The 23212-nt window shown below is 36.7% G+C and overlaps 2 protein-coding genes across 4 annotated transcripts; both read right to left on the reverse strand.

Moving 5' to 3' along the window:
• Window positions 1-5653: 5653 nt before the first annotated feature.
• LOC136208570 (uncharacterized) lies at window positions 5654-8380 on the reverse strand. Its single transcript, XM_065999565.1, has 5 exons — window positions 8156-8380; window positions 7243-7505; window positions 6924-7144; window positions 6568-6832; window positions 5654-6097 (listed from the first exon to the last, which is right to left on the reverse strand). Exons 1-5 carry the CDS (start codon window positions 8358-8360, stop codon window positions 5804-5806), a joined length of 1248 nt encoding a protein of 415 aa, XP_065855637.1. The 5' UTR covers window positions 8361-8380; the 3' UTR covers window positions 5654-5803.
• Window positions 8381-9682: 1302 nt separating this feature from the next.
• On the reverse strand, window positions 9683-12602 carry LOC136208571 (uncharacterized). 3 transcript variants are annotated; one of them, XM_065999568.1, is made up of 6 exons: window positions 12498-12602; window positions 12312-12407; window positions 11443-11705; window positions 11121-11332; window positions 10765-11029; window positions 9683-10329 (listed from the first exon to the last, which is right to left on the reverse strand). In XM_065999568.1, the coding sequence occupies exons 2-6, from the start codon at window positions 12403-12405 to the stop codon at window positions 10036-10038; spliced, it is 1128 nt and encodes a 375-aa protein (XP_065855640.1). In that variant the 5' UTR covers window positions 12406-12407; window positions 12498-12602; the 3' UTR covers window positions 9683-10035. The 3 variants fall into 3 exon arrangements, with proteins under 3 accessions (XP_065855640.1, XP_065855639.1, XP_065855641.1); XM_065999567.1 differs by lacking the exon at window positions 12498-12602 and having other exon boundaries at window positions 12312-12491; XM_065999569.1 differs by lacking the exons at window positions 12312-12407; window positions 12498-12602 and having other exon boundaries at window positions 11121-11342; window positions 11443-11681.
• Between the last annotated feature and the right edge of the window lie 10610 nt (window positions 12603-23212).

Genomic DNA, 23212 nt, shown 5'->3' on the forward strand with positions numbered 1-23212 from the left:
ATTCATCACTACTATATTAAAGACACGTTAATATATGAAAAAAAATTAAATATTATCTCGTGTTCAGTAGATGTTTTAAATAAAAATCATATGTTTCATTGAGCTTTTATTTAAGTATCTCATTTCTAAATCTATTTTGAAATTCTTTCATTCTGAATCATCTAATATATAACGGGTGCAAAATACATAAATAAAATATTTGTATTTTTAATAAGGTATAGAAATGATCCGATTTGTTAACATTAACTAAAATTAGACATTTTTATACAATTTTCTTTCTTTAAGAACACAAGGAAATTTCACGTATATCCTTTTTTATATAGTTTGTCCAATTTTTTGGTTCGAGGCTTCATCATGCATTCTATAGGTGGATTTTCTCTCAATTAAAGTTGTCTGTGTATACTAAAATTCAAATTTGAAATCTGTAGTTTAACCGACATAGGAGGTGTTTGGGTGCTCCTTTTCGTGCTCATGTTTGCATTTTCAGTTCGAAATGGAGAGTTTTAGGTGTTTGGTTAGTGACATTCCTGTTTGCCTTTTACACTTGAAAAGCTGCATTAGGTGTTTGGTTAGTGACCTCATGTTTGCTTTTTACACCTGAAAAACAGTTTTTTACAAAAGCAGAGAATCTCTGCTTTTTCGAAAAGCAGCTTTTTCCAACATCAAACAGCAAAAAAGTAGCCTTTTACAAAAGCAGAGAATCTCTGTTTTTTTGAAAAACAGTTTTTTCTAACAGCAAACCGTAACAGTAAACAACAACTAGCAACAACAAACAACAAACCGTAATAGCAAACAGTAACAGCAAACAGTAGGTAAAACAAACGGGCCCTTAAAGCTCTTAACCACTCAAACCACCATTAATTCAAAACACTATAACACTCAAAACAACATGCAAGACTTTCTCAAAACCATAAATGTTTGACATTATAGATGGAGTTTTGTAATGGGTAAGATGGATATCAAGTTGCAAACCATAATAAATAATTGACATTATAGATCTTCATAGTGGTTCCTTAAAATGTGGATCAATCAAGTTGCTTTCACGTAGCTAAAATCTCCAATGACCACAAAACGAGGCATTTTTTTTTCTAATATGTAATATAAAAAGAGATAATGATCCTGTTTCACAATTAGCTAAATAGCGGATTACATTAGCTGTTAGTTGGTTACCTTTTTAGTTAGCTGATTTGACTAGCGGATTATGTAAATTTGTTTGGTAAAACTTAACTGATTGTTAATAGCTGTTTGTGTAAAATGACAAATAAAGACAAATTAAAGCATTTATTTGGAGATTAAAGAATATTAAATAGGGGTAAAAATGTCCATAAAAGAGATGAAGCAATAAGTTAATTGAAAAAACTTCCAAAATGAGCTTTTTGGATCCAATAAACTCTTTCAAACAGTTATTCACCAAACACAACTAGTAGAGGTTTGACTAGTTAAAACTAGACCTCGGCATGGGCAGGGCTCGGACCGGCTTTTGATAAAACCTGATAAGCCCAAGCCCAGCCTAAGCCCACACTAATTAGAGTCAGGCTCGGACTCGGGCTCGGACCTAAAAAAGGAATCCCAAGCTCGCCTGCCCAAGCCCATATCTATATTAAAAAAAAATCAATTAACTTTTTTTAATAAAAAATCATAAACATAATAGTTAATACGAGGCATTTAAATAAATATTAAATTTATAAATGTATATATAGATAGCGAGCCGGACCAATCCCAACGGGTGTTTATATAGCCACGCCTGCCCATTTTCTAGACGGATTTATTCGGGCTTGGACCGGACCGAGCCTGACACTAATTTTATGTGTCCAGGCCCGGCTAAATGGGCCTGGGCTCGGGCCGGACGGGAGGGCTCATCGACCCATCGCGAGGTCTAGTTAAAACCTCTAAAGTGGTTCAAACCTCTAATTTTAAATCAAAAAGCTCTTGTAAGTTAATTTTTTTCAATTAAAACTTTATGTGTATGTCAGGATTCGAACTCGAGATCTAGCTTAATCGATTTGAAGCTCTTAACCACTCAAGTCAATTTTAATTGATAAAAGGAGGTATGACTCAATTGATAATAGGAAAAAGTACAACAATAAATATTGTGGTTAAACTGATTTGCAAATACAATCATCGTGGTTTAAAAGTTTGCAAACAGAAATCTGTGTTTTTTTGTAGTTTACAAACTCAGTCATTCCTTCAAAAATTATTATCGTTACTATTTACCCCTAAATGAAGTGATTTGAAAAAATTAGAAAAAACTAACTTTGCAAATTATCCAAAATACATGGTTTAACTTTACAAATTAACTAAAACACAAGTATTGTTTTATCGAAAAGTTGACTCACATATTTTTTATTGCAAAATTCACAAAATATAAATTCATGTTTGCAAACTTTTAAATCATAAAAGTTAATTTTACAAATCGATTAAACTACAAAATTTATTTATTTATTTTATTATTTTTGTACTTTTTCCTCCATAATATTATTCATGTTGAATCTCTGCTTGACATGTTTGAGGTTCGATTCCTCACTCCGTCAAAATTTAACCTTCATTGATAGGTGATCTGTAAATTCTACTGTAAACCCTCATCGAGGTCTGTGGTTTACCCTAATCTTGGAAGTGAATAGACCTACCCTTACCTTACCTAAACTTTTGGGAATGGAAAAAAAAAATTCTGTCATTCTCCCAGTTGGATAGGAGGAGGGATTACACTATACATATTATATTTTGTAATTTTATTTTATTTCACTTATTAATACCAATGAATGTCACGATACATTTTTATAATACCATGTGTTTCAACTATTATTTTTATTAACAAAATATTGTAGAAAAACATTATAATAAAGAAGCATGCTATTTGTGTACGTATACTAATACCAAATTATAAAAACAAAAGATTTAGTGAAATAATTTTAAAATAAAAAAAAATAAAATGAAAAGGTGAGTGATATCATATGAAATAATATCAATATATACATAATGTCTTTAATATTTAATATAATCCACGATCTGCCTTCTGATGGGAAAATTATTAAAAGCATTCGGTTTTCCATGTCAAATGGAAGACCTTCTACTATTTCAATTATTACGTTGGGTCACATTACACGTGTCCAAATGTGAATTGGGAATCTTCCAAGTGACATGGAAGACCGGGTGTTTAACATAAGAACTCCTTCTGATGATCTAAATTAACAGCAAACGGTCAAAGAGGAGCCATAATCCGGCCTCTCCTCTCCGATGCTTAAGTCAGTGATGTATTTGAGAGTAAATAATAACTTGAAAACACTTAGGGGGCGTTTGGTTCACAAGGGGTAAGGGAAAAAGAATCAAGAAAGGGAAACTAAAGGAAATGAAAGGAATAAGCATTAATTCCCCTATGTGTTTGGATATGTTTAGGAAAGTGAATAGGGTAAAGGGAATCCAAATCCCTACAGGGCCTGGGGCAATGGGCTTAACCTAAAGTGGGGTAAATCCATAATCTAAAATGGGTAAAGGGAATGAGTTTTTTTTAAAACAAACAAGAACAAAGGGAATGAAACCCTCCCATTCCCATTCCCATTTCTAAAGACCCCGAACCAAATGCCCCCTTAGTAATGAATTGGGAATAATGGACATACTTGTAGCTAAGTTTATAGATAATTACATTTACACGTGTCCGCTTCTAATTGGGTTCGGTCAAGTACCTTTCCACATGTAGACCGTTGATTGGCTTCAAACTCCTTCCCTTTATGTCACTCCGCAATATCTCGCGTGATCTAAGGATTAGGAACGTGGCTTTGAGACCCGTAGATGTTATTGGTCCACGTGTGAAACTAGGTACCTTCCAGCTGAAGCTTTCTTCTTAACCACTCCAACTAGCTCCTTCCGCTAACCTTGACATGGGCTTTTGGCTCAAGCCCATTAAGTTGATTCAGTTGGGCCTTCATTCCAGCCTTGATTCTTTTATCCTATATCAACACGTATTCTCATCTTAAACTAATAAGGGCGCTCAGATCAACAGGAGCCGCCATACAAAACTAAACAAGGATATCACTCTTATTCAGACACATAGACCAATGGGAGACAATTGAATCCAGCTCGGATTAGGACTTGTCAATTCCGTCTAGGATAACGTAAATCAGGCATAACACAAATTAACTTAAGTTCACCTGTCTTCCGATGAATCTAAGAATAACATCATTTGACGAATCTACTCATGCACATCCTATAAACTATAATCAAGTTACATACACATATTTATTGCAGTTACTCGTAGTTGTTTAGTACTCTATCTTATATTCTGCTAACATAGGCATCAGAGTGGGATTGTCTGTCAACGGCCTCACGTTGATCATCTTTCTGTCTTACCCCAGGCACCGGAAAGATCACATCAGACAACAAAGTGCTACCTCACATATTCTATCATATCAAATTGGTGCGGTGAGCGTGGATCGAACTAGAAATGATCACGACTCATTAAGAAAACACAACTAATCCAACATCCTCGCAATAACTTGGTACCTTTCATGATGCCAGTAACAACCCAATAACCTTCCTTCAAATAACCTCGGAGATCGATCGGCATATTGGTGGATGTTTGGGATCCATAAAACCTTCCTACATAGAATTTATGGACCGCATCACTAAGCAACTCCTATACATGAGCATCGTTCAATAGGCCATAAATGAGCAAAAAGCCATGGTGGTTGAGCGACAGGAAAAACTGACAGAAACAGAGGAGGCCATTAGATTGGCAAATAACCAAAGTTCCAAGGACTACTCCGCCAAGTAGAACACGGATCGCATCTATTCACAGAGGATGTTGGAAGATCATGTGTGCAGTGATGAAAGATCCCACATAGCTTGCTGGTGAAGTAATCTCATACGGCATGTGACCTTAGGGACACTTTGTGTGGATTGAAGTTCAAGCAGAATTACAGATGTCCTAGATTAGTTCACACGACGTGTTGTAATAGAGACACGCCGTATGAATTAATCCAAAAGAAACAGAAACTTCTCCAAATTCTCACACTCTATGTGGCTGGAGTCACACGTCGTGCAACTTTCTTTCCCCTGTTTTCTGGATATTGCAATTGCTCACACGACGTGTTCTTGTCCTCATATATGTGAGGCGATAAGAATGCCTTGTGTTTATGTTTTTCATAGCGAATCCTTGTGTTTATGTTTTTCATAGCGAGTGCATTTTTATATTGGGTGACTATCTTCACCTCTTTAATCTTCAAAGATGATGATTGATCATTTTATTGCATAATAAAGTGTAATGCTTTGTCTTATTTTGCCATTGTTCTTTAACTTCCCATTGTTCTTTAACTTCCCAATTACCCATTTTATATTTTTACTTTAATTTTGTACTTCTTTTATTGGGTTTTGGTTCGATTGATTTTTTTTGCTCCAATGATCATATAAGCCTGGTTAAGTTAAAGAAATAAAGCATATAGAAGTCGTAATCAAACATATGTGCAATTTTAGTTTTGAATTTAGTTTAATAGGTAATGTGTTATTTTTTGATTGACACGAAATTGATACATAAACATATTTCTATGCTCATTATAATTACATATATATACAGCAATGTTCATGTGGCTCTGTGATTCTAGTAAGCTTAGATATTATGGTGACTGAACTAACGTGTGTTTTTCTTTGTCATGAAACAAAATCAACAACCAATTCAAAAATAGCATTCAAGGGAGGCATGATGTCGAAAGTCGATTCTGAATAGCAACAATATACCCCGACAATCAACTACAACATACTGGTACAAAATCTGATCTTGGTGTCTCAAAAACAATGTGTAAGAAAGGGTTTTCTATTCTCCAGTTAACATTATCCTCAAAGTTTTGTCAAACATTTCATGACGTAAAGGAAACATATGCCCAGAACCCGGAAGTTCATGATAATGAATCCAGGGAAGCCGCTGCGCCACGTATCGCTGCAACTTAACAGGCACTAATAGATCTTCATCTCCTTGCCATAGATGAACAGAAACTTCGCTATTAGGAAAAGGATTCTCCAGATCCATAGGATCAAATTCCCACTTGCCAAATGCAATCGCCAAGTCACGATGAATGGATTCAGCATCTCCTTGTTGTTTTGCATATCCCTGAGGAGGCACAGCTTAAAAAATGACCAAGTAGTAGCACAAGTCATAGAATAGATCAATAGAAGAATAACTTTGTTAAAACATTGGATGATTATCTTCCAACTAAAGATGCTGGATAAACGGTCAAATTGGTCATTCGACTTGGCTCACGTAATCAATTGGCTTCGGAAATAAACTTTGGATAACAATTTGGACTTTCAACTTGTCATTTTTCTTACGAGTGACCATGAATGACGCATGCCAACATCTGATGATTGCTTATGTGAGAGGATCCTTCTGCTAAGATCTTTCACTCAATTCTTTTCGTTCAGGGTTTCATGTCACCTTTTTTTCAATAACGGATGCTTTAGGATATGTTTTTCAAGCAAAAAATGCATAGGAGAAAATCTAAACTGCCTCTGATGGTATTTTCTTTAACATGGTGCAAGATAAACAGTATATAAAAGCAATAGAGGTAAACAGAAGATTACCGAAAAGTCTAATTTTCGATCAAACTTAGCCACGATCTCTTTGTCTTGCTGGGAAAGAAGATCAGGGTTGTTAGCTATAACAGCAGAACCAGGGAACCACTTTTGAGTATTCCACCAATAGGATAGCCAAGGAGTGTAATGAGCAACACGAAGTGCCCATTGGTCTTCTGGTAACATTTCGCTGTAGGCTTCAGTCGATAAATTAGCAGGAAAACCAGGCCACCAGTAGTTAGTTACTGGAGTTAATAACGATACCCCTGCTAACCTGTTAAATGCAAACAAAACCCTCGCAAATTAGAAGGCGTCCAAAGGAAACAATAAGTAACAGCGATTCATATAGCTGAGCTAAATTATACCTGTGAGGAATGTACTTAAGGCAGCTCCAAGTCAAAGCACCACCCAGGGAAACCCCAATTATGTAAAACTTAGATCCAAGTTGCAACTGATCTGCAAGCTCTTCAATATCCAAAGTCAAGCTTTTCAATGTTCGACTTGGATGAGGATCACTCTCTCCATAACCTGGTCTATCAAAGCTCACAATGTAGATCCCTAATTGTTTGGAAATTCCTGGAAGAACCTACCATTGAATGAAATGATACTCATTCTTGATGCATAAAACTCGAGAACTTAAATAGGATGCAGAATAATAGGGATAAAAAAACAAGCCATTAGTACCGGTGAAAGATGATTATCAACGACCGGATCGTGCCTACAAGAACCAAAACCATGGAGAAAAATGATTTTATGTTTGGCCACATGTTTTGGCACACCATGCTCTTTGTAGGCCAAATACCTCCCGTCCCTAAGCTTTATTCTTGGTCCTGTAATAGTAGGTCCACCTGGAGAGCCACATATCTTGGTTGGAGGAGGTCGTATCGTCTGATAACCCCACGCCAAAATCCCCACAAAGAAAACCAATGATACTTTCCCAAAGATCCCTGAAAATATTATGATTTCGGCGATAGTCGGGAAATTAAGACACATAATTGAGCATCACATATATACATATGAAATGATAGAAAAGGAATAATACAACACCGATCCAGTAATTCACAGTCTCATACTGCTGAAAAAATTTGATTCAATGATCTGTGTGCCTTTTCTAGGTCAATGCAGATGCCATTATCTAGCTAAGGGATATTATAACACAGAAGACCAAAGCTAACTGTCTACTAATATATATTCTTAATCATAATGCCATTTTGTTCATTTGAATCAAATATCTGTCTACTAATATAATTTTTTTTTTGAATCTACAGGAAAATGAAATTGACATGAGTAAAGTCAGAGTAAGCTATTCGAATTGCTAGTTTGAAACTGTGAAACTTTCGCATTACAGAAATCAATCAATAACTGAAAGAAAAAAACTCGATGAAATTCCAAACCCTTAGTCATTGATTCTAACTTCTAATCAAATAATACTTTCGCATTCCTAAGCCTACCGCGAACACATCTATGATCTAAGATCTAAAGTTATGAAGTTCGAACACATCTGTGTTGCTGCTTGATTTCAGTAACTAAACAATGTGAATCACTTAAAAACGAAATCGAATCAAAGAAAACAGATAGAGAGGGAAAGTAAGTAGACCTGAAGGAAGCTTGAAAGAGCTGTTTTGGTTAGCTCTTCTTCTAGTATGAGATCTAGCTGAAGCCGCAGATATCTTCCTGTTCACACCTTCTACCATTGCTGGCGACAGAGAAGGAAATTCAGATTTCGCAATGACTGACGGATTTCGCAATGACTGCGTTTTGTTCTGCCTTCTCTGGTGGACCAATTCATCCTCGTACATCATTTAGCTCATTTATGGTGTTTCTTTTAGAAATTACAAAAAAAAAAAAAATCTTGCGTTTTAGTTAATTTTCAAACGTATTCCCGTGTTTCAAAAATTAATAAACGGACAATTTAAGAATCCGTTTGTTTTAACCACTGTTTGCTGTTTGCTCTTTGAAAAAGCTGTTTTTCCCAGAAACAGAAATTCTCTGTAAAAGGCTGTTTTTCACATGTGAAAGACAAATAAGAGGTTTCTAACCAAACACCTAATACTTCTTTTCAGATTAAAAAGGCAAACAGGATGTAACTAACCAAACACTTAAAACTCTCGCTTTTGAAATGAAAAGGTAAATAGGAACATGAAAAAGAGCAAACAAACGCCCCTAAATTTACAACCGTTAACAATGTGTTTTTTATAATGTTACATGCAAGAGAACATACTGTTACGTAAAAAATTTCAAAGTCACAAATGGATAACAGAAAGAATAGTATCCTGAAAATCTTTAAGACAAACGATTGTAACCATAGTCACGTACTATCTTACTTCTATTTTATTTTCCTCTAGTATAATGTTTGATTATTATTGTTGCTAGTCAAATATAATGATTTGTCACATTTATTTTGCCATTTTAACTTTTTATTTACCCATTGTGCATATGTAGTTTGTTTTTTACTTTATTTGTTGGATTTTTTTATCTAACTAGTTTTATTTTTCTCCAGTGGAGAAAATAGCTGATCATATAAAACCGGCTAAATTAAATAAATAACGGATATGGAAGTTGTTTGATCAAACTTATATTACTACCTTTTTAATTACCTGTTTGATAAAACTTATATTACTACCTTTTTTAGTTACCTGTTGGCTGATTTAACTATCTATGTCTTGTTTAGTAAAACTTAACTTGTAAAAATGTCATTAAAAAAAGATAGAGTAATAAGGTAATTGAAAAGGCTCATAGAACCAGTTTTTTCAAAATTAACCCTTTAGATCTAATAAGCTATTTCAAACATTTCCTCACCAAACACCTCTAAGGTGGCTCAACCTCTAATTTTATCTCAAAAAACTCTTTACCAAGCAGATCGTTATGTTCCATTCTCTCATTAACTCCACAATGGAAAGATGTAGAGGATCGATCAACTTGAGTTGGCCAAGTTTTTGTTTTGTGTATGCATACACAAGAACTCGACTTGAAAGCCAAAAACCATAGCATAAGCCATCCGAGTGCTCGAACAACTGAAAAAAGAGTTAAATTTAAGTCGAATGGGGGTAGAAGGAAGGCTTTGACGGTCTTCAATAGCAAAATAAACATATTTATGTGCTCAATACGATCATATATATATATATATTTGAAGAAATACGATCATATATTCTTGAATAAACATAATTATACATTCTGCGATCCAAAAACGTACATCTTATGCCTATTATATAAGCTTGCAAGCAGCTAATATTAGAGAAAATTCAGCTATAATCTCAACTAATCCCACCACCCAAATAACTAAATTAATGACATAAAAATAGGACATGTTTAATAATCTATTTGAATCAGTAAACAACACAGATTCTGAATACAACAACAACAACAAAGCCTTAGTTCCGAAATGATTCGGGGTCGGCTAACATGAACCATCAATTACAACATACTGGTACAGAATCTGATCTTTGCGTTTCAGAAACAATGTGTAAGGAAGGGTTTCTATTCTCCAGTTAACATTACCTTTATAGTTTTTTCAAACATTCCCTCAAGTAAAGGAAACACATGCCCAGAACCCGAAAGTTCATGATAATGAATCCAGGGAAGCCGTTGCACCACGTATCGCTGCAACTTAACAGGCACTAAGAGATCTTCATCTCCTTGCCATAGATGAACCAAAGCTTCATTATTTGGAAATGGATTCTCCAGATCCATAGGATCAAATTCCCACTTCCCAAATGCAATCGCCAAGTCACGATGAATGGATTCAGCATCTCCTTGTTGTTTTGCATATCCCTGGGGAGGCACAACTTAAAAAATGACCAAGTAGTACAAGTCATAGAATACATCAATAGGAGAATAACTTTGTCAAACCGTTGGATGTCCGTCGAAAGAGGCTGGATAAAGGGTGAAATGGGTCATTCGACTTGGCTCACGTAATCGAGTGGCTTTGAAAATACACTTTGGACAACAATTTGGACCTTTGACTTGTCATTTCTTTTACGAGTCAGCATAAAATATCGACATGTATCAATAAAAACTACGAATAATACATGCCAACATCTGATGATTGCTTATCTAAGAGGAACCTGGCAACTATTATCGCTTTAGGATAAGTTTTTCAAGCAAAAAATGCATAAGGAGAAAATCTAAACTGCCTCTGATGGTGTTTTCTTTAACACGGTGCAAGTAAACAGTATATAAAAGCTTTAGAGGTAAACAGAAGATTACCGAAAATTCAAATTTTATATCCAACTTAGCCACAATCTCTTTGTCTTGCTGAGAAAGAAGATCAGGGTTGTTAGCTATAACAGCAGAACCAGGGAACCACTTTTGAGTATTCCACCAATAGGATAGCCAAGGAGTGTAATGAGCAACACGAAGTGCCCATTGGTCTTCTGGTAACATTTCGCGGTAGACTTCAGTCGATAAATTAGCAGGAAAACCAGGCCACCAGTAGTTAGTTACTGGAGCTAATAACGATACCCCTGCTAACCTGTTAAATGCAAATAAATCCCTCGCAAATTAGAAGGCGCCCAAAGGAAACAATAAGTAACAGCGACTCATATAGCTGATCTAAATTATACCTGTGAGGAATGTACTTAAGGCAGCTCCAAGCCAACTCACCACCCAGGGAAACCCCAATTACATAAAACTTGGATCCAAGCCGCAACTGATCTGCAAGCTCTTCAATATCCAAAGTCAAGCTTTTCAATGTTCGACTTGGATGAGGATCACTCTCTCCATAACCCGGTCTGTCAAAGCTCACAATGTAGACCCCTAATTGTTTGGAAAATTCCTGGAAGAACCTACCATTGAATGAAATGATACTCATTCTTGACGCATAAAACTCGAGAACTTAAATAAGATGCAGAATAATAGGATAAAAAAACAACAAGCAATTAGTACCAGCCAAAGATGATTATCACTGGCGGGATCGTGCCTAGAAGAACCAAAAGCATGGATATATATGATTTTATGTTTGGCCACATCTTTTGAGACACCATGCTCTTTGTAGGCCAAATGCCTCCCGTCTCTAAGCTTTATTCTTGGTGCCGTAATAGAAGGCCCCCCTGGAGAGCCACATATCTTGGTTGGAGGAGGTTGTATCGCCTGATAACCCCATGCCAAAATCCCCACAAAGAAAACAAATAATAATTTCCCAAAGATCCCTGAAAATATTATGATTTCAGACTGACTCAGAGAAATTAAGACACATAACTGAGCATCACATATATACATATCTCCACATTATATGAAATAATAGAAAAGGAATAATACAACACCGATCCAGTAATTTACAGTCTCCTACTGCTGACAAAATTTGATTCAATGATCTGTGTGCCTTTTCTAGGTCAATACAGATGCCATAATCTAGCGAATGGATCTTATAACGCAGAAACTAAAGCTAACAGTATTCATTCATTTGAGTCAAATTTGAATCAAATAACTGTTTTGAATCTGCAGGAAAATGAAATTGACATGAGTGAAGTTAGAGTAAGCTAGTCGAATTGCTAGTTTGAAACAGTGAAATTTTCACACAATTTCCAATCAAGCAACGAAATCTACAGAAATCGATGAAATTCCAAACCCTTAATCATCGGTTCTAACTTCTAATCAAATAATACTTTCGCATTCCTAAGCCATGAATAATCTAAGATCTACAGTTATGAAGTTCGAACACATCTGTGTTGCTGCTTGATTTAAGTAACTAAACAATCTAAATCACTTAAAAACCAAATCGAATCAAAGAAAACAGATAGAGAGAGAAAGTAGACCTGAAGGAAGCTTGAAAGAGCTGTTCTGATTAGCTCTTCTAGTATGAGATCTAGCTGAAGCCGCAGATATCTTCCTCTTCACACCTACTGCCATTGCTGGTAAAAGGAAATTCAGTATATCTTTTGCAATGAACGAATGAATGAATGATTGATTGTGCAATGCAAAAGTAATGCGTCTTGTTATACCTTTTCTTTGGTGGACTGATTGTGGACCAACTCATCCTCGTGCATTTAACTCATTTATGGGAGAAATTATTAGAAAGACGGTAGTCGACCATGTGAAATCGAAACGGATGACTTTTATACATATTTTAATCCACATAGGTCTTGCTATTAGATAATATTCAACTCTCGTTATTCGTATACGTGACATTTAATTTATTTTGAATAGAAAATTAAGATTTGTTAAAGTTTGTGACATATTATATAAATCATGTGGCAAAAATTTTAGGGTAAAGTTCAAATAAAACCCATATGGTTTCACTAATTTTCAGATAAAAAACTGTGGTTTACTTTTTATCAAAACGATAATCGAGGTTTTTAAATTTAGCAAAATAAGAACTTTTTCGATTGATACTATTAAAATCACCTTTGACGACTTCAAAAATTACATATTTTAAAAACTACTAATATTCTAAGCAACTTTAATTCTTCAACTTTTTTATTTCGAGATTATTTAGATGATATTTGGTAAAGAGAGAGAAAGTTAATGTTTATAGAGAGAAAGTTCCAAAAAAAGATGATTTCTAAAATCGAAAATGTAGTTCCATAGAAAATATGGCATTGAACAATTTTAATTCTTGAAAATTTTCATTTTCAGGTCGTTAAATATAGTTTTAATAGCATTATTAAAAGTGTGAAACATCAATCCTCGTTTTGACAAAAAGTAAATCATAGTCCTTTATCTGAAAATTAGTGAAACCACAGGGGTTTTATTTGAACTTTACCCAAAATTTTAATACATTTGTTAGTTTTCCATCTAAAATGGATTAAATGTCACATATTGAATTACGTCAAATGATAAATATTACCGAATGATTGCACATGGGAAAAATGATAAAATTTTGGGCATCACCTAAGCCAAATATAGGTTTCATTCAAAACTAAAGAATAAAATAAAAATTTAAACATTATGCATTTTCAAAACAAGTATAAGTTCAATACTTATGGAGGAGTAAGTACGAATCTGTTCCTTCCTCTGAAAGTTTTTGTCATCATCAAAATGGGAAAGGTTGTTAAAACTCAATTTTGATTAAGTTTTGACTATGAAAAAAAAACCTCAAGGAATAAGATCCCTTAATAGATTAAAAAAATTCAGAATTAAATATTGCCTTATGAACTAACAATCTTTTAAGTGTGAAATATTATTCAAAGCAATTAGGTTGTCTCTGTCCCATAAACAAATTAGAAGCAAAAGGCCTTCACCAAATAAAGGCTCAGACAAAAGCAAGGCCCAAGTCCAGAACCAGAAGCCCAAAACAACACACTGGAAGAGACAACAGTGTTGTCTTCCCCAAACTTACCGTTTATGATTCTGGCAGAAACTGGTATCTCTGCAACAACTCATCTCTCTTTATACAGAAATATGGGAACTCTCTAGCCAGACCAGAATCCAAAAGAATATTTAAGGACAAAAATTATCAACAGTCTTCCAGAAATGGTAATTCACCAGTCAAACCATAATCCAAAAGAAGAATTGAGTACAAACTTCTCAACGGATATCTTCTGAAGTCAAACTGCTAGTTTGAAGAATTGACTATAGAATGCAAGCTCTAGCTCAAATTCAAATAAGAGAAAATAAGCGCAAATAAGCAAAAGGCGATATATATGAGATATACGAGAAAAACAGAGCAATTGCAAAGCACAACAAAATTTCATACTTGTGTAATTGATTTGAGAGAGAGATTAGTTCATACCATTTTCTATCTGAAAAAACTCTATAATCTTTCTATTGTTTTCAATAGTTTTGTTACTTCGGATTTAAGTAGCAAAGTGAGAAATATAGTAAGTGTTGAGTGAATGAGGGTACTTCAATCAAGCTTAGATATTTCTGTAAATGGCTTGTTCTCTGCATGTGAAAGAGATCAATAGTGGATTAAAGCTCAAGAGATGATATCTTGAGGACTGGACGTAGGTAAGAGGCTGAACCATGATAAGTATGCTGAGTATTTCTTTCCTTGTTATTTCCTTTTACTTCTACTGAACTCTATATATTTATCTCTTATGTGCTTTGAATTTATATTACGTCTCAATAATATGAACTTGAATATGTGAACATATTATCTATCATTTGTTTTACATCCCTTCACAACCTCTGATAAGAGCCATCCTTTAAATAGGTAATTCTCAAAAGCTGAAAGAATTTCGGTAGACTAAATTGTTAATCAATTTAACAGATTGAAATTACTTCTGACTCTAAACTTATCCTCTATGCTCTATTGACTTAAGTGGAAAAGTTTTTAAAGTCTTAAAATTATCCAATAGTTATATTCACCCCACCCCACCCTTTAGAACTATTTTGTCTTATTAGGGACCAAAATAGGGTTGGCAGTAACAATTGGGTCGGACTTCTATGAGATTTGGCTTTTTCTTCCATTTGATAGTTACCTTTGGGTAAGGGCAAGCAGAAATGTTAGACCAACTGTAGAATCAACCCCTTTCATTCTGTCCTTGGATCTTGTTTAGTCATTGGCTTGTCTCTATGTGCTGTTTTTACTTTAATCTGCTCTAGAATGGTAAATATCATTCTTGAAATGCTCAAATGGAAATTAGGTAGAAAAAACACCCTATTAACATGCAATTTACCATAAAAAGAGTCATTAATCCCATTCATAAACATGGCTTTTTCTTACTTATCAACAATAGTGTCTCGGAAATGAGGAACTACACTTTATTCGATATAGTGTGCTCTATGATGGATTCAGGAACTCTCTTAATGTCATTCTGTCATTATGCCCTACAAACAACCTTGTAAGTCTGCCTCTACAACTCCTTTTGAACCGTTCAAGGGGAAAAACCAAACTTTTCATTTACGAGAACTTAGGGATATTCAATGTACGTCTCTGTATATGTGACTTAACAATTTCCATAGTCACAGCTCGTTTGGATATAGTTGATGAAAAGTCATATTAACTATTCAATGAAAGATAAAAGGTCAAATCAACTTCTTATGGCTTTTAGGGGCGTGTGAGACTTATTTTTTAAGCCGAGGCACTCGCTGCATTATACATTTAGTTGGATTAATTTTGATAGAATTAATAGATAAAAATTAAGGAGTTAATTTGCTATCTGATTCGGTATTAAGTGAATTGCAATAAATGAATACAATTGATAAGAATCTAATAGGTCGCATACTATAAATTGAGAACCAAAAGAAAAATGGTAATCTTGGAATTGTTCCAATAGGGGGAGAAAAAAAGAGGGCTGAATATATATATGGTTAATTATTTGATTGATTTATGGTGTAATTATAATTAGATTAAACTAATTATAATCTAAATAGAAAATATAAATTCTATTGGAAACTAACTATTAATTATAAAATAGTTAGAAATAATTAGTTATTTTAATTCTTATTTGGTTTAACTAAACCTAATCTATATATAATATAAAACAGTAACGATGGAACTGATGTGTCACTTCCTCATTTTTTACTGATAAAAAATATAATATAATATATAATATATTAATTTTAATTCTATTATTATTTTTTTGATTAAAGATTGGTTAGCGAGGAAGGGTAAGCGGCGGACATCCCAGCTAAAATCTCTCTATAAAAAGATTATTTTATCTGTACTATATCTAAGAGTTCTACAGAATTTAAATTAATCCCTAAAATCTCTCTAATTCTCTACATATTTATATATAATATAAAACAGTAACGATGGAAATGAGGTGTCACTTCCTCCTTTTTTAGTGATAAAAAATTTAATATATTAATTTTAATTGTATTATTATATTTATCTATAAAAGATTATTTTATCCGTACTATATCTAAAAGTTCTACAGAATTTAAATTAATCCCTAAAATCTCTCTAATTCTCTACATATCTATCTATATATAATATAAAACAGTAACGATGGAACTGAGGTGTCACTTCCTCATTTTTTTACTGATAAAAAATATAATATAATATATAATATATTAATATTAATTTTAATTATATTATTATATTTATCTATAAAAAGATTATTTAAAGTAAATGTGAAAATAAAATAATAATATTTAATTTATATAGCACATTTATGTCATTAATTGTAATTATTAGATTATATTTTTATTAATATTTATATATTAAGATGAATCCGTGCATCGCATGGGCCAAAAACTAGTATTAGGAGATAAATTAACTAATAAAATAAACCTATATTTTTTTTGGTGAAGATAGGAAGGCTAGGCGCCCAGGGAAAAAAAAAACAAGACACAGAAAAAGCTGACTAAACTTGAATGTTTCTACTAAGTGCTAGTCCCCGATTATCATCAGAGAGGATATCCTGGAGGCCTGCAGGAGGCGCACCAAACTCATGGTGGCCCAAGGAACAAGAACCTGCGAAGTTCGCCAACCAGTCAGCAGCACGGTTGCCTTCCCTATACGAGTGGATAAAAATGGTCTCCCAATTTCTGTCCCGATATGATATGCACCTATGAATTAACCACGAGAAGGGATGGTGAATATCAGTAGTGCCCGTCATGAAGCTAAGAACAATTTTTGAGTCGAGCTCAACTATTACTCTCCTGAAGCCCTTGGCCCACGCCATTTGGAGCCCAACATACAGTCCCCAAAGTTCTGCCACGGAGGAAGTGCAATAGCCAATATTAGCTCCAAATCCACAACACCATCTTCCTAAGTTGTCCCTAATGATCCCGCCTGCTGATGCTAGGCCCGGGTTTCCCTTACAGGCACCGTCCGTATTCAGCTTTACCCAACCATCATCCGGCGGATTCCAGAAAATCCACACGGTCTGCCTGGTACTATACGCCTCTCCAATGAGAGACTTCTTTGCTTCAATGAACTCTGTGCAGAGTTTGTAGCTAATATCGATATAATTGTCAGGAAGCTCCCTTTCTTTGAAGACCCTCTCATTCCGGAATCGCCAGATCCACCACACACAACAGGCAAAGAAGAGCGCCCACGGGACAGATCGGAACTTCTCGGAGCTTTTTAAATTCAGCAGCAGCCAGACACTTAGATCCGCTTGAAAGAACTGCGCTCTAATCGAATCGGGGATGATTCCAATCTAGGCTGTTTTTATTCTATGATAGTCTCTGAGTAAATGGACAGCCGACTCAACCAGTCCGCAACGGTCACAACACGGGTTCAACAAGATGTGGCGTCGGGTCCGATTTTCATTATAGAGGATACTGTTGTGCCCCGTTTTCCAAAGGAAGTATTTTACTTTTTCCGGGGCATCGAGCTTCCATATGTGATCCCAAATTGGCTCCAAATTATCTTGAGAATAGTAGTTCAGCATTTTGTAACCAGAGCGGACAGTGTAATTACCCGTGGCGCTTTCAGTCTAATACCACACATCCGACGAGCTGCTTGAGGGGCAGACTGCAAAGGCGGCAATCTTCAAGAGAGTTGAAGTGATGACATATGGGCGGATCACTTCCCAATTCCAACAGTCTAATTCAGAGATCCAATAATCGGTAATTTTCAGTCTCAAACACCAATCTGGGACTGGATAAAGGACATCAGTTATCAACTTATCTTTTCCACACCAAACATCAGACCAGAACAAGGTATTACTCCCATTAAAAATTTGTTTCCCAATACCCGTCTCAAGGACGGCGCTTCCGGCCACTATACTTTTCCAAGTGTGAGAATGCGTCGGATTTTTCTTGAAGATTTCCATTCCTTCTCTACTTCCACCGTATTTCGCCCTGACAGTGCGGATCCAAAGGTGCTGTTGCTCAACCAAAATTCTCCAGCTCAGCTTCGCTATCATTGCTAAGTTCATTTTTCGAGCTGTGTGGATTCCCAGCCCGCCGTCCATTTTTTTACGACCAACGGTGTCCCAATTCACTAGATGCATTTTTCTGCTAGTAGCAGAAGAGCCCCATATAAAGCGCCTACTGCATTTATCGATTTTCTCACAAATTGTCTTGGGGAGGATCGTGGTCTGCATAGTATAGATTGGGATTGTGGTTAAGACTGACTTCGCAAGCGTAACTCTACCCGCAAAGTTCAAGCAATGTGATTTCCACCCAGCCAATCTGCTGTAAACCCTGTCAATGATGTATTTTTAGGTTTCCTTGGAGACTCGATCGTGAAGAAGCGGTACCCCAAGATAGGTACCCAAATTCCTGGTGCGGGATACCCAACACATCACAAATACCATTGCCTGCAGAATCCGAGACATTGTCAGAAAAGAAGACCCTGGATTTCTGAAAGCTAACCTTCTGCCCTGACGCTTCACAAAAATGGTGAAGGATGTCTCTTATGATAATGGCTTGATCAGTGCTTGCTTCCGACATGAGGACGATGTCATCAGCAAAGCAGATGTGAGAAAGCAAGGGTCCTTGATGGGAAAGCCAGATAGCTCTCCAAGAAGAATCTTCAACCGCTTCGCAGATCATATGAGTTAACCACTCTAGACAGAGCACAAACAGATAAGGCGAGAGGGGGTCACCTTGCCTAAGACCCCTCGAAGGCTTAAACTGCTGCAGCTTCTCCCCATTCCACATGACACTCAGCATCGAACCAGAGACACAATTCATGATGAGATTAACCATTGTTGAATTGAGACCAACTTTTACCAAGGTGTCTCTTAGGAAATCCCAAGAAATACGATCATAGGCTTTTCTCGAGATCTAATTTCATAATCATAAAGCCATGTTTACCTTTCTTCCGCTTACATGTATGGATTACTTCTTGAAGGAGAACCACATTATCAGTAATCTGCCGACCAGGAACAAAACTTGACTGCATCGGGCTCACCAAGGTCTGTAGGAGGGGTTTTAGACGGTTGACTATGCATTTTGTGACAGTTTTATAGAGAACATTACACAGGCTGATTGGGCGAAATTGAGAGATCTCCTCCGGATTGCTAACTTTTGGGATAGTGGTTATAAGAGTGTCATTCCATCCAGGAGAGAGCTCACCAATTGCTAATCTGGACATAACAGCAGAGCAGAACTGAGCACCGACAGAAGACCAGAGGTGCTGGAAAAAGCCAACCTGATACCCATCCGGGCCAGGAGCTTTAAGGGGGTGGGGGCATGTCAAATAAAGCTTTCCGGATTTCATCATTGGAGAAGGGAACTAGCAAAGCCGTGAGGGCCGGTTGTGAAAGGCTAGGGAAGTTCACTGTGGTGCTCAAAAGCGGTCTGTTGGGGTTATCTTCAGTATACAGGTTGCGGAAGAAATTAGTTACCATTTCTTTCACAACTCCCTTATCCCAGACCCAGGTGCCAGCAGAATTCCGAAGGCCCTCAATCTTATTCCGGCGGTGTCTAATCAAAGTGGAAGTATGGAAGAAAGTTGTGTTTTTATCCCCATGACAGAGCCATTTCACTCTTGATTTTTGATACCACATCGTTTCTTCTTGGAGGAGGATGGTATTAAGTTCATCTAGAAGACGAGATTCAAGTCGAATTAGACCCCTAGTCATTCTGTGCCCCAACTGCCACTGGACTCCATCAAGACGCCTCAGAGTTCGCTGCTTATTGTAAAAAACATTTCCAAAGACTTCTTTATTCCATTGCCCGATGCTTAGAGTAAACTTCTCAAGACCAATGTCAATTGGCACAGATTTATCCCAAGCAGTGTTAAAGAAATGATGAAACTGGTTGTGCTGAAACCAGGCAGCTTCAAACCGGAAAGGTCTGTTACCAGGCCGAGGAGCACACGGAAAAAGGGAGAGATCAATGGGGGTGTGATCTGACGAATTATGAGGGAGATTCCAGATTGAAGCCTCAGGAAACAGCCTTCTGAAATGAGAATTGCATAAGGCTCTGTCGAGCCGGCAGGCCACCCGAGTTCTAGGAGAGGAGCCTCTATACCAGGTGAACGCAGGCCCCGAGAAGCCCATGTCGATAAACTGCATATTGTTAATCCAGTTGAGGAAGAAAGAACATCTGTTCAGCACACTAGGCGAGCCACCAGATTTTTCCATAGGGCTTTTGATACAATTGAAATTCCCGAGGACTACCCATGGATCAGTAATATTTATTTGTAGAGCGAACATGTCAGAGATAAATTCCCGTTTGAACCGCATCTGGGGGCGAACATAAACAAACGTGACCAAGAAGGACAAGCCATGCCTCTGTCCACCAGTAAAGGTTACTCTAGTATGAAGAAATTGCCGGTTTCTGCTCAGGATAGAGATGTCAAGCTGCGCTTGATTCCAGAATAACCAGATCCCGCCACTGAACCCATCAGTATCAATCACTTCTATAGAATCAAAATTAATTTTCCTTCTCAGTTCCTCAACACGCATACGGGGCAGCCTTGGTTCAAGAAGAGCAAAAGCCTGCGGCCTAAAAGACGAGATCAAGTGTCTGAGAGCCCGATGAAACTTATTACCACCGGCTCCAAAGCAATTCCAGGTAATAAACATAAATACAGACAGTTAGAGCTGATGGAGAGAAACAACAAGAATCAAGTCACATTACTCAAGGAGTTTGTGACTGTAGTTGGAACTACGTTACCCAAAATATTACTAAGAGGGGCACTAGCACTGGTCCCAACACGGCTTCTTTTGTGTCTACTAGAGTGATCTCCTTCTGGTTGAATATTCTCTTTGTTTCTATCATTCGCATCTATCTCCATTGAGCTTTCTGTTGTTTCAAGCCTTAAACTGTCAAACCTGTTATTGCTTTCCCCTAAAGGTGTCTTCTTCCTGCGCTCCGGGCCCAATCGGATACTTCTGTTCGAAACAAACGTGAAGGGATTGTGCGAAAAGCTAATTGGTATCTCATGCGCTTTGCCTTTAGGGTCTCGGGATAGGCCAGTTATTATGTTGGCTATCCCATTCGTATTTTGTCGAACTTCCTCCGGTGCTCTCAGATCCCCTGGGCTGGTCATGCTCTGCATTTCAGACTTCTTCTGTCTAGGTTTGTACGGGCGTTTGGGCACGATCATCCATGCTCCATAACCTGCTTCATCGTCCTCCAGATTCTTCATAGAACCAGGTTCCGTGCCCTCTAGGGGGATATTCTCTCCATTAGCATTGTTGTCATGCGAGGCTTTCATGGTTGTGTCTTTAATTTGAGGCTCCCGGTTAAATAGGGTTGGCTTAGCATGGACTTTCCGATTGTCAATTACACTGGAGCAGGTTTCTATCATATGGCCGTACAGCCCACACTTGGCGCAGGCGATGTATAGCCTTTCATATTCTATGTGATAGGTTTCTCCATTCAGGCAGAACTGCGCTACCAGGGGCTTAGACAAATCAACTTCAACACAAACCTTAGAAAACTTACCACATGATTTAGAGGATGTGTTCTTATCAACTTTGACAGCCTTTCCGAATGAATTACCAATGAGAAGGAGACACTCTTCATTGTAAAAGTGTAATGGGAGCTCAGGGAATCGAGCCCAGACAAGCGAGGAGTCCACTATGGCTTCAGATGGTACGAAGGAAGGTGACCAGGTTCTCACTGTCAAATAATGCCCCTGAACCATCCACGGGCCATCCTGGATAACACGTTCTCTGTCTTCAGTCAGTTCCATCTTGACAAGATAGAATCCGTACCCTAATTCCATGATGTCCATTGTTCCTTTGGGTTTCCATAGTTCCCGAACACGATTTCGGAGGGCAATAAAGCCAACGTTTCGTCCCAAAATTTTAACAATTAATGCATCCGACCAGGAAGTAGACCACTCATCCACCAGGTGTGAGTCAATGGTGATATTTGGGAGAAGCGGGTTGTCATTAAAGAATTCAATTTTGCCAAGCCCCGACTCGCGGAGGTCGATCAAAGGGTGTTTTGATTCTTCGCCGCCAGGTTTTGCAACAGAGTCACGATAGGAGCGAGGTGGAGCTTGGGTGTTGAGGAGGGGTGATGAGCAAGGGTTGGGAGATGCAGGATGATACATGTTGTGAGCGGCTGAGATGGCTGGTTGCGGAACCAGTTCCGGCGAGGGGGTTAGGGCTTCGATCATGAGAGGCGTGTTACGGTTGTTGATATTATTAGTCTGTTAATAAATAAACCTATATATACTCCATATACAATATGTATTTCAGCAATCACATCACCAAGCCCTAATATAAATACTTGATATTTTTGCTCCAATTTTTTTCTCTCAAATTTACTTAACCGGATCAATCAAATAGTTTAGTTTGGATTTTGCTTTTTGTTCGACGTTTGTGGACTTCATTAGAGGTGGACTTCATTAGAGGCAATCTATTTTGGTTGCTAAACAAGTTGGTCAAGTTCGTTCAACGCATGTTCAAACTTTTGTGGTTCGCTACTTCAATAGTAGATTGCTTCAAAAAAGTAAATCGTTTATGATTTTTTAAACCGTTTTAATATTATTGCCAAATAACGAGCGTAATAAATTCCTCGTACTAAGGAAATAGTTATAGAAAATTTAAATATTCCGATGCGTAACCTATTTCTTAACAATTTGCATTTATTTAGAGATTGCTTACATGCTAAGAAAATCTGGATGAACATTCTCCAGGTCCCATTTCGCCAGGCCTTTTTTAAATTTTAGTTTTGTTGGGTGGTTGAGGGATCATCTTATGGCTAATGTGCTTTTTAAGTATGTACCTTGGACAAGGGGTCAAATACATCAATATCATAATTGAGTACAAAATTACAATTAAGTCATATCACCAAACTTAATTTTTAATATGTCATTATTCTTTATATATTATGATTTTACATCATAGTTTAAAAATTTTAGACTCCAATTCACAAATCATAAACCCTAGAAAATACATTCTAGACT

Source organism: Euphorbia lathyris, chromosome 10 (genome assembly GCF_963576675.1).
Source record: "Euphorbia lathyris chromosome 10, ddEupLath1.1, whole genome shotgun sequence".
Classification (NCBI taxonomy): Eukaryota; Viridiplantae; Streptophyta; class Magnoliopsida; order Malpighiales; family Euphorbiaceae; genus Euphorbia; species Euphorbia lathyris.